This window comes from Hemicordylus capensis, chromosome 1 (genome assembly GCF_027244095.1).
Source record: "Hemicordylus capensis ecotype Gifberg chromosome 1, rHemCap1.1.pri, whole genome shotgun sequence".
NCBI lineage: Eukaryota > Metazoa > Chordata > Lepidosauria > Squamata > Cordylidae > Hemicordylus > Hemicordylus capensis.
This window is the reverse complement of record NC_069657.1, coordinates 30,967,476-30,979,514: the sequence shown is the minus strand read 5'-3', so window position 1 is coordinate 30,979,514 and position 12,039 is coordinate 30,967,476. Positions and strand designations below refer to the sequence as shown.

The following is a 12,039-nucleotide window of genomic DNA, read 5'->3' as shown; positions in this document are numbered from 1 at the left end:
TCTATCAGTGTATTCCAGTCTATCTTCTACCCACCCCTGCAGTAGCATATGGGGACTAAAGATATGGAACTTTGCTCCAGATTCATATCTTCTTTAATATAAACCTGATTATTTCACAGTGACATTACAATCTGGAATGCTGTACAGATTTCTTAAGTATTCAATGCTACACTGGTATTTCTCAGAGGAAAATATACAGACCAAATTGATTCAATACAGAAAATCCATCAATTTATTTGAAAATCTGAGGCATTAGAAAACAAAGGTTTAAGCTGTTCACGATTGCATCTCCTTTTTTTATTAAAGTTCAACTGTTATGCAAAAAAGACATCCCCTTTCCTGTTTGTTCCAACTATACATAAAACATTTTATTTACTTTACAAAAATTAGTTCTGGATATTAAGTGCAAACATTCAGTGTATAGAACTGACCAGGAAAACATACCAGAAGCATTTGTACATAATTCCTGCACTTTAAAAACAAATCCTTCTCTCAGAAAAAACGTTTCAGATTGTCCCCGCTCAATAAAAATGCTATCGCACCAAAAAACCGAATAAACCAAATTGGTGCAAATAGTTTTTAATCTTTAAATCACTGGTGTTCAGATTAAATAAATCAGCTGCAAAACTGGGAGAGGAAATTGGTATATAGCCATACAATACAATTCAGAACAAAGCAATTTTTGTTATAATGGAATTAATAAAGGCATGGGGCAGAAAGAACCAAAACAAAACTCTGCCCCAATGCACTATATGTTCATAACCTTTTGCTGCAATCCTGAGGACTAGATTTTTTAAAAAAATAAATGAAAGCTATGGGTCTCAGAATTTTAAAAGCATGCGCTTCTTCCTTTTGTGCTTCTGGAAGAGAATGTATAATACCTAAAATATTTGGTGGAACAATGTTAATAATATATTTGAGCTAAAAATGTTTAAGACATGACCAGTTTCTTAACCAAAATGAGCAATTCAACAATGGGATAGGCCACCTAAGGAGGTTAAGACTGGTCAAGTATCTGTTGAAGAAGATGTGTTGGGTATCAGTTACATGGCCTTAAGGCATGGGTCCCCATTGTGGCTTGCCATTGTGGTTGGGTACAACAACATCTGAGTACCCAAGTCTACCCAAGTTGTAGTCCAACAACATCTGAGTACCCAAGTCTGGAGACCCCTGCCTCAAGGCAGAGGGGTGGGCAAGACGAATCTTACAGTTCAGCACTTTGGATCTCATAGGTAATCTAAAACAGAAATGAACAGATGGAATCATGATTTTTAGCTGCCATCATCAAATGATGTCGTGGGCAAGACAACAGAATGGAAACATCACTGCATAACTAGGATTAAACTCAATCATAAACACACACACACACACAAGAATAATTATGTGTTTTGTAAAGTCTCTAGTATTATAATGCAGCACTTATGGAGGTGGAAGCAGCAGAGAGCTAGCTGAGGTCTCTTCCCCATGCTCTGTGCTGGTACCTCCACTGCTGCTCTTCATTTCTGGAAGAGGTCATGGAAGAGAGAGGTGGCTGATGAGATTTGGGGCTCTGAGCAATTCACTGGGGTTCCATGCCTCATGGGCCACCCCTTAGCCTCACACGGCAGTCTCCAAATCATGCCAAGAGCTGCAGGAAAGGGGGCGGATTGGCTGTACTGAGATGGGGGCTGTATGTTGCCGCTGATGCCAGACCATTCTCCCCTTTCCAGACCCACGAAGAGCAAGATTTCTCAGCTCTGCTCATGAGACGTCAACAGTGTTTTGCTAAGCTGCATGATCTATCAGTTACATGATGTTTGGGGCAGCAGCTGCAGACTGCTGCTTGAATGGATATTTGGGAAGCACTGGGGTGGAAAGGAAAAGAATATAGGCATCCTTGCGGCCCCTTTGTTTTCCTGGCAGAGGAATCTTTTTGGAAGGCTGTCAGTACGTCAAGCTGTGATACAAACAGTTTCTGGGGCATCGTGTTGCTCTTTACAGATGATTTCAATTCAAAAACAAAACACTGTCAGCCTTAGAAAAGGTTCAGAGGAGTGCATCCAAATGATTTCTCTGGGCAATCAGGACGCTTGCCAAAACAGAAGTGCATGATACACCACCACAGTATGTTGTACAGAGAAGGCCACATATTGCAGTGTTAATCTGATGCAGGAAGAAGAGTCAGGAGGTAGGCATTTTGGGGATTTGGAAAGTGTGGCAACAGAAAACGGTCAGGGACTTGATGGGATTTTAGACTTAGTGACTACATTTACTTGAGGAAGTCCCATTGAAGGTAAAAGGATGAGTGAGGCATGCCCTTTTAGGAAAAGGATTAATGCCCCCGCTCCCAACCCCACCCTGAGACATGGCTGGTCCAAAGCACAGTATTCAAGAATACAATTAAAGTCATTTCTAGTTTGGCCATTAAATGCCTTTAAAAAGGGCGGGGGGGAGGATCAGGCAGCTTTATGGAGAATACGCAGCTCAGTGGCTCTGAGGCATGATTGGTAAGTGGAACCTCCATAATCAGTGGCACTATACCTGCAAGTATCACCTGCACAGACCAAACAGAGAAGGACTCTGCTTCAAAGAGTTCCAAACTATTTGTCTAGCGGCTGTTAGAAAGTGAATGGTGGATAGATGTTCTGGTCTGGTTCAGCAGAGCATTTCTTACGTTCTTCCTCTTCAGCAAGGGGCATTCTGGGAGAACATAACTAACATCATGTTGCCATTTTGGCCCACATGTATTGACATCCTAACATGGGGAGCAAATTTATCTTATATGAAGTAACAGTAAACAACATGTATGATAAGCACAGTGTAATTCCTTGTGAAAAATTATCTAAATAATATTACAGTTACATAAGAACACCCAGACAGCAGGTGCAAGGCTGACTGGGGATAATGTAATCATAAAGGGGTGCTGGATGACGAAAGAATAATGGAAAGATTTTCACTGGCTGACATCCTGACAAAGCACCAGTGCAATGGGATAAATGTTGGTGCTTCTGAAAAGTTCAACTAACTCAGCCATACTACTGACTTACTGTAGCAGTGGGGATTCTGACAGCCTCTCCTTTCCCAATAAGTGCTCTGTGCCATCTAAAAATATGTCCAGGGGGGGTGTCTCACAGCCCTCAGGGACATATTTTGGGTGACACACAGGGCTTCTGGGGGAAGAGGAGATCGCTGAAATTATCATACACATACACACACACTAGCACTGATGCAGCATTAGTCTGGAACTCTTCAGAAGCTTTGTTAGTCAAGATGTCAGTTACTAATATGGCAGCCACAACCTAACAATTGAATCTTTCATGCTGTGCTCAATAATACAAGGCATAATCATCTCATTTCTGCATTCAATTGCCCCTTCTGCCCCCCAAACCCTAACCCATTGGTGGGGATCTAAATAATATTTATTCTGCCCATTTCCTCTGGAAATGAATGGGGTCCTCCATTTCAGTTTCTAACTAGGACATGTCTGCCTTTATTTCACATGCATGTTTCATATTAAGATGGGCTAGATTCTGATCCTATTTCACATACATATGAAGCAAGCCCTCTGTAGATGTACCAGATTTCTATGGCATAAACACTGGTTCCAGATAAATGTGATATATAATAATAATAATAATAATTATTATTATTATTACATCACATTATGTTTCTGTTGGAGGAAAGCAAGTTTCTTCAACCAAACATTTCCACTGGGAAGGCAACATTAAGATATACATATATATTTTTGGCAGATTTCATGGTTCTAGATAAATTAGAATTACAAGAATGTTTGCTGAAGACTATGGAACTCTAACTCTAGGATTTTTCCTAAAAGATTATTCATTTTACTTAGCATCCTATAATGGAAGGCACAAACATATGAAACCCATAAGTATTACCAATGTTTCTCTTTTCTCTCTCTCTGAATATATATAGATATATTTATATATAAATATATATAATATTATGTACACAAAGTAAGGTGTGCCAAGAGACTTTGTATTAGGGCACAACAGTAAAAGAGCTAAAAATCACCTTGGAATAAGCTTGAATTCCAGGTTGTGCATTTTGGCCGATGTTCCACCGGAAACAATGGATTTTGGGGGCACATAAACAACAAGAAAAAAAATCAAGCCGCTATCTTTTATTATTTCTGACGTGCTCACAGAGCTCAAAGTGGGCTGCTAACTAGTTGTGGAAGAAGCAATAAGCAGTAGACAAGCACCCAGAGGAAAACAATGAAATAAAACAACTCAGGTTGGTCTGTCCGTGAAGTGCTGTTACGTGGAGCAACCGTTCCAGGATCTTCTCTCCTTTCAGCGTCTTTCCTCTTCCTGCAAAAAGACAAAGGAAATAGCAAATGTGAATGGGCCGAGAGGGTGACTGAGGCCCTTTTTCAGGTAGGCCTGGGGTCAGGTGTGGGGCCTTTTCTGTGATTGCACCCTGACTGTGGCATTCTCTGCCAAGGGGGATAACCCAAGTGCCTCCAGTAATAGCTTTGAGATGTCAAGCAAAATCTGTTAGGGGTGTGCATGGAACCGGCTAGCCTGGTTTGGTTTGAGTGCAAGCTGCACTCAAACCTGACCGGGCCAGTTCGGTCTGGCCCCCATTGACCCCCCAGCAGTTCAGTTCGGGGGAGGGGGTTCACCATTTTTAAAAAATATATATAAATAAAATTTTTTAGTACAGTAATCCCTCGACCTACGAACTACTCGACATCCGATGTTTTCGAGTTACGAGCAACAAAAAAGACCGGAAGTAGTTGCTGGTTTAGATTCAGCTTACTCGACCTACGAATTTTTAGATGTGGTTTCCTCGACTTACGAATGTTTCCAGACTTCCGTGGTGCGCACTTCGACTTAGGAAAATTTCGACCTCCAAACGTGCGTTCGGAATGGATTAAATACGTAAGTCGAGGGACCACTGTACCTGTAGCCCCTTCGGGAGGTATCCTAAAGGCCGACTGTCTCTGTGTGTGTGTGTGTGTGTGTGTGTGTGTGTGTGTGTGTGTCTGCAAAGTTTTTCCCTTCCCCCACCGGCCTCGTTTATCACTGCTGCAGCCCATAAAACCTTCCTTTTGGGCATGTTCAGGCCTCTGTAAATCGGCGCGGTGGCCATTTTGCCTGCCACCACGCATGCTCAAATAGCCTCTGTGAGGCCTGGTATGGCCCAGGGCCTCGCAGAGGTCATTTGAGCATGCGCGTTGGCCATTTTTATTTTTATTTTAAATGGCCACCACACATGCTCAAATGACCTCTGCGAGGCCCTGGGCCATACCAGGCCTTGCAGAGGCCATTTGAGTATGCGCAGTGGCAGGCAAAATGGCCGCCACGCCAATTTACAAAGGCCCAAATGGGCCAAAAAGGAAGGTTTTACAAGCCGCGGCGGTGATAAACAAGACCAGCGGGGGGAGGGGAAAACTTCACGAACAACCCCCACCCCCATGTGGCCTTTAGGAAGCCCCCCAAAGGGGCTACAGGCACTAAAACTTTTTATTGACATTCGCGACCCCCCCCCAACTGAACCGGGGGGCGATGGGGGCCAGACCGAACTGGCCCAGTCAGGTTCGAGTACAGCTCGAACTTTAAAAAAAGTTCTTAAAATGGTGCAGGGATTCAGTTCTGGTCTGGATGGAACCGGGATGGGGGTGGGGTTCGGTTCGACTCCAAACCCCCGAACCAAACCACCAATTCCCAAACCAGTTTTCAGATCCCTAAAATCTGTCCTATTTATTCAGTCTTTGCTCATGAATCCTGATGGTTTATTTACTTAATTTTTTGGGCGGGGGTCATATTTGGTTTGCTGCACTTATGCTTGTCTGACCAGTTTGCAAATGGTTTAAACAGGCTGCTGAATTAGGTCATCCTAGAGGGCTTTGCTCCATGTGCTGACACTGAAGGAGGTTTGACTGTTGTGCAGGCGGGCCTTCTCTGTTGTTACCCCCAGAATCTGGAATACAGCCCTGCTGGGTGTCCATTCTCTGGCGTCTGTGGCTGCTTTTAAAAAACAACTGAACATGCTTTTATTTGTTCAGGCTTTTACCCCTTAGGGGATGCCAATCTCTCCTTTCTGGGTGCTCTGTTTTGTTTTAATTCCTGTTGCTTGTTGGTGGTTTTTAAATTGATTTTCATATTTTAAAGTGCTTTTTATGGAATTTTATTGTATTAACTTTGGTAAAGTGCCTTGGGATAAGTTTTATGAAAGGTGGTATATCAATCAATCAATCAATCAATCAATCAAATAAACTAAATCGTTAGCTGCTGCTTTGATCTACAGGCTAACATGCAGCGCAGAACACTGCCCATGGAAGAGCTTCATGGGAGCACGCCTTCTGCCCCAAGCAGAGAGTCTGTCCTCGCCGTGAGTGGTGGCAGAGGCTCTTGCGTGCATACTGAGGTTTGCGTAACTGCTGCTGCACCGTCACTGGGAATAATGGTGGTAGTGGCTCAACAGCGACTACGCCCCCCGTAGCATGCACGCAATAGCCCCTGCTGCCGCTGGCATGGGTTCTCAGCTGGGGTGGAAACGGCGTGCATGCATCCCTCTTCCATGCGTGGCATGCTGCGCTGTATGTTAGCCGCCATTTTTGTATGTTATATGTATTATATTGTATGTTATATGCATTTTTGCTTATTTTGTATATTTTGTATTACATTTTTATATGTAATTTTATTATTACATTTGTATACTGCCACTCACTGAATCTTGATTAATCGAACCAAGCTCGGTTTACAACAAAATAGATATGAAACAATAAAGAACAGAAACAGTTGAAACAATGGCATGTTTTTATTCTATTTTGCTGTTCCCTTTAATGGTTTGTGGAATTTTCTTAAACTGCCTTGAGTTGCATTTGGTAGAAAGGCAGCATTTTAAACAAACAAAATGCAACAAGAAGCAGAACTGCATGTAAATAGAAGGCAACCATTTCTATTGTTAATATAGTGCTAGTTATATACCTGGTGTTTTTACAGAGTTTACACAATCACAGCAATCCTAGTTTAAAAGTTAATCAGGATTACGGAGCCCAGCAGAGCTGATTGTGAGAAACCAGAATTTCCAGGCAATCCTGGTCAAACCACTGTGGTCAAGCCACATTTAACCAAGAGATACAACCAGGATATGATCCTGGATATCTATCGTGGTTAAATGTGGTTTAACCATAGAGTTTAAACACATTGACCAGGAATGTCTGAAAATTCTAGGTTCTCACAATCAGCTCTGCGGGGCTCTGCAATCTGGATTAACTCTTTAACCAGGATTGCCTGGTGATTGTGTGAATGCAGCCACAGAGGCAGCACAGCATGTTGCTCACGTGTATTGTGAGCAATTTCATGGTTTCCAACGGAAGTTCCATGGCACAGGTGCACAATCCAGTTTCCAATGGATGCACAATCCCATGGTTTTCAAATGAAGTTCCATTGCGCAAGTGTGCACATGCTGTTTTATGGATCTGCGCAACTCTGTTCTCATGCAGCAGTGCTGAAGCTGACTTTTATATGCCCAGCAGCACTGGTAATTGGTAATCAGAGTTGTGCTGCATGGAGTTGTGTGGCACATCATGTCAGCCACTATTTTTAAAAAAACGAAATGTTCTGAAAGTTGCACAACTGCTCTGGGGATGGGGGTGGTGAGGTGGGATGGCACTGCCTTGATGCTGCCCAGGTTCTAGTTAGTCATCGCCATTCATAGTCAGCTTTTGCTGCCAACAAGCAGAACAGCCCCCGCTCCCTCTGAGAGGTTGGCTACGGGGAAGAAAAGGTGCATTCATGCTGCGTAGGGCAAGGGAGCTTCCAAACCAGCCCTGCTGCTCTAGAAACCATTATGTTTGCCTTCCTCACCCTAAGGCTCAACTTACAAAGAGAATGAGAAAGTACCCACCTGGCAGAGGGGTTTGAGCTTTCACTTGTGGCTGTGCTTTTCTGTTCATCAGTGCTGCCGCGTTCCTAAAAACATTAAATGTTTAACACTATATTAAAACTAATCCATCAGTGTAACGGTGTAATTAGATGGTCTGGGCTGTGACGCAACTGAAGAAGCAACTGGACTTCTTTTCTGTTCATCAGCTCAGGACACTCCGGCTTCACCGATTTTGCTTACCCTCTGTAAGGAGTCTAGAAACTGCATGTTATTTTTTGCATTCATGGGTCTATGTACAGCATAAAATTTAAAATAGGGCTTGGGTCTTCCCACTTGGATGTATAGAGTTATTTTGTATGTCAATATCTGTTTCCCTATACGATAGAACTTCTCAGAGGGCCAATTCCAAAGTCATTTGAATGTGCTGGTTTCCAGCCATCTCTTAGATAACTAGGGAGTCATTACCAAAGCTTCTAGATCCTGCTGATTGCAGATTATTGTATGGAAATGCTGCAAAGACACTAGTATTTCCTTGATTAATCACTCCAATTTGGAGTCAAGGCCGGATTAAGCTAGTGCAGGGACTGCAGCATATGTAATAAAGGGGCCCAAAATCTTAAAAAATGCACATAAATATTAAAACATAAATTATTTTCTTGCATAGTAAAGAAATTCAATCTTTTCATTTGCTATATTTGGGAGTATGGGAGACCAAGCCTCACTACACTCACTACAACAGTGAACATTTTTATACCGTTTTTCAATCAAAATTCTCAAAGTGGTTTACATAGAAAAATAGAGTGGATAGATGATTCTCTGTCTCCAAAGGGCTCACACTCTAAAAAGAAAAATGTGGTAGGCACCAACGACAGCCACTGGACAGATGCTGTGCTGGGCCTTCTCTTAAAAGGCACATTTAGCAGGAAAGGGATATTTCTTGGAAGCCGGGCGTGCGGGGCCCTCGGAAACGTGGGGCCCGTTGCAAATGCTACATTTGCTACTACGTTAATCCGCCATAGTTTGGAGTGACTTCATATCTCCAGTAAACCAACTGTTTAGCATAAGCTGAGAGACAGGAAAAAAATGTAAGTAACATAATACATTTGGGTTAAGGGCTGACCTGCTGGTATTGCCTGTGTAGAAATATATAACCATCAGTGGTGCTGGTGAGTTTTCCAGAGATACCCTCCACTGACTATGTGAAGAGGAGAACTCTGGAGTACTGAGTCAAAGGGCAGTTTTGCATTGCCTGTAAGTAAGCTCAAAGCAAGTATGAGGAAGGTTTTCCTGTGCTTCCAGAGGTGTGTCATTGAAACTTGCCAACAAGCCTGGTTACCAACTTCCATCCGAGATTCTCAGTAGAAGAAACTGGGCAGAGACTCTTGGTAGAAGAAACTAGGCAGAGATTCTTGGCAGAATCTTGGGTGGATGTTAGTAATGGGGCACATTGGTGGGATTGGACGACATGCCCGCTGGAAGTACATCCACCACAGGAACCTCTAGTCTGCAAAGCCACCCACTACATTTCAAATGAAGCTGTGACTACCAAGTTCCCACTGCTGTGACACTCTGTATTTGTATTGGGGAGAAGCACTACCTCTTGAGTCATTTCTTCTTCCCCAGGAAAAGCAACGGACCAAACATATTTGAAAGAGTTCAGAGAGTATGCAAATGGCTACTATGGCAAAGAGATTCTTATTTCTGCTTCAGAGTGAAGGGTAGCCATTTAAAAGGTTTGTTCACATGACTGCCGGCAGAGTAGGAGGAGCTAATGTCCTGGCTTGGAGAGACGTGCACACTCCTGATTGGTGGTCAGGTGCTTGCAAATATTAAGGTAGGAGGTGGAGAAAAAACCAATAGTGTGCGAAGCTGCCACTGAGTAGGATAGCTTTTCCTACCTCGGTAAAAAGCTGGGGATGGAAACTGGGTAGGGCATGCTCATCCTACCCAGCTGCCGCCTCACACCTGAGCTGCTGCCTCGCCTCGAGCTGCCGCCTCACACACGACCATTCTCCCTGCCTTCTACCTTAAGGTTTGCAAGCACACAACAGCTATTTGGGAACATGCCCAGCATCCTTCCCAGGCTGTGAACTCCTGCTCTGCCAGTGGTTGTGTGAATGAGCCTATTATTTGCAAAGCTTTTGAAGTGTGGTGCTGTGCTTGACTATATTTTTTGGAGCAGAAAAACCTAGCTCATGCTCCCAGTACCACAGATTATATTTTTCATGTGTCTATATTATACATAAGTTCACAGTGCTTATTGTTAGCCTTCCTTTAACTGTCTGTCTTTTAAGATCATTATTTCTGCATTTTAGTTTCAGTATGCTTTGCCATGTCATTCAGGAGAGCACCTTAGCAATTTTTAATGTATTTTCGTCAGGCCAGTGCTGTAAAAGTCAGGCCAGTATAACCCAATGGGAAACGGGGGGAGAGAGAGAACAGTTCTTACATACATGCTTCGCTGCGGCAGAGCAAGTGGACTGACACTGCTATTGTGGTGTCTCTGTATGGTGTGTCGTACCCGCACCCCCCTCACAGCAAACCCCTGAGAAGCACATGAAAGGCCATTTGAAAATGCAATGCACTTTCATTTCCGTGGCTGCAATAGTTCTGCTAAGCCTCTAAAGATAAGTTAGCCAAACTCATGGGGGTAACTGAGCCCAGAGTATGCTGAACGCTTCAGGCATCTTAGTTCCAAGCAGACCTCAGCTCAGGGTTCCTAAAAAGAGACTGCCACACCAAACTGGTGGCCTAAACCCACTTGCCATGAGTCCGTTATTTAAAGCTGTATCACCCCAACTTTACTTTGGATAGTATCAGCAGGGTGCATGCAAATTACAAGTGGTATCTACCTACTTACCTTACTGGTTGGCTCAGGACAGTTTCTTTGGAAAACAACATTGGGATCACTATGGCTCAGCCTGAAACATATAAATGAATGAGTATAAAACAGGAGGCATAAGAACAGCCCTGCTGGATCAAGGCCACGGCCTATCTAGTCCAGCATCCTGTTTTGCACAGTGGCCCACCAGATGCTTCTGGGAAGCTCACAAGCAGGAGATGAAGGCAAACCTCCACAGCTCCTGCTTGGCCGCACTCCCACTGTTGCTGGCGACACAGCCCGATGACATCACTGCCCCAGCCTGAGCCCATCCCAGTGAGAATAGGCATTAGGCCAGTGTTTCTCAACGTGTGGCTCCCCAGATGTAACTGGACTTCAACTCCCATAATTCCTAACCAAAGGCCACTGGGGCTGGGGATTATGGGAATTGAAGTCCAATAACATCTGGGGACCCACACGTTGAGAAACACTGCACTAGGCATTGACATCATTGGACTGCATTGCCAGCAAAAGGAGATTTCAGCAGCCGAGTGGGGGCCACAGAAGTGAGCAGCAGGTGGGTGGGGACTGCACAGGTGAGCAGCAGCTGGCAGGTGAGCTCCATTAACAGGAGAGTTGGTCTTGTGGTAGCAAGCATGACTTGTCCCCTTTGCTAAGCAGGGTCTGCCCTGGTTGCATTTGAATGGGATACCTGATGTGTGAGCACTGTAAGATTTTCCCCTCAGAGGATGGGGCCACTCTGGGAAGAGCACCTGCCTGCTTGCATGCAAAAGGGTCCATGTTCCCTTGGTGGCATCTCCAAGATAGGGCCAAGAGATACTCCTGTCTGCAACCTTGGAGAAGTCGCTTTCAAACTGTGTAGACAATACTGAGCTAGATGGACCAGTGGTCTGACTCAGTGGAAGTCAGCTTCCAAAGTTCCTACCAGGAGATGCACAGCACCTCCTCCCAGCCCCGCTTGGTGGCCCCTGTGCTCTGCACACATCTGCTCAATGATGGACTCGCCCCTGTGCTGCTGAAAGTATTTGGAAAGTTTCTGGTGCAGCTGTTCAACTGGCTGATGGGGTAAGCCACTTTTAAATGAAAAGTGATTTGCCACTCGACCAGGTGATCAGTCACATTAACAGCTTTAGCCACAATCCAGCTATAGTTAAGCACGCTGAAGCCCTGGTGCTTTCTGTGGGAGAGTTCAGAACACACTTAAAATCTGGCTGTATGAGTGCATCCCCCACCTATGGTTCTCTAGGATTACAGCCAAGAACTCCAATAAAACCAGAGATGTGGCAAGTTAAATAAGCGTTGCCTGGAGATTTTTCACACAGGACATTGAGCTCACATCTCCTCCTGAATGGAGAGTA

The 12,039-nt window shown here is 44.1% G+C and overlaps 1 protein-coding gene across 7 annotated transcripts in view; it reads right to left on the bottom strand.

The window, feature by feature from the left end:
* Positions 1-209: 209 nt before the first annotated feature.
* The window catches only part of CLMN (calmin), a 140,287-nt gene continuing 128,457 nt past the window's right edge, over positions 210-12,039 (bottom strand). For all 7 annotated transcript variants that reach the window (XM_053282152.1, XM_053282123.1, XM_053282113.1 and 4 more), the window contains 3 exons: positions 10,700-10,760; positions 7,861-7,925; positions 210-4,313 (listed from right to left, as the gene is read on the bottom strand). In XM_053282152.1, coding sequence (XP_053138127.1) covers positions 4,151-4,313; positions 7,861-7,925; positions 10,700-10,760 — 289 coding nt within the window. In that variant the 3' untranslated portion in view covers positions 210-4,150. The remainder of the gene's footprint in view (positions 4,314-7,860; positions 7,926-10,699; positions 10,761-12,039) is intronic.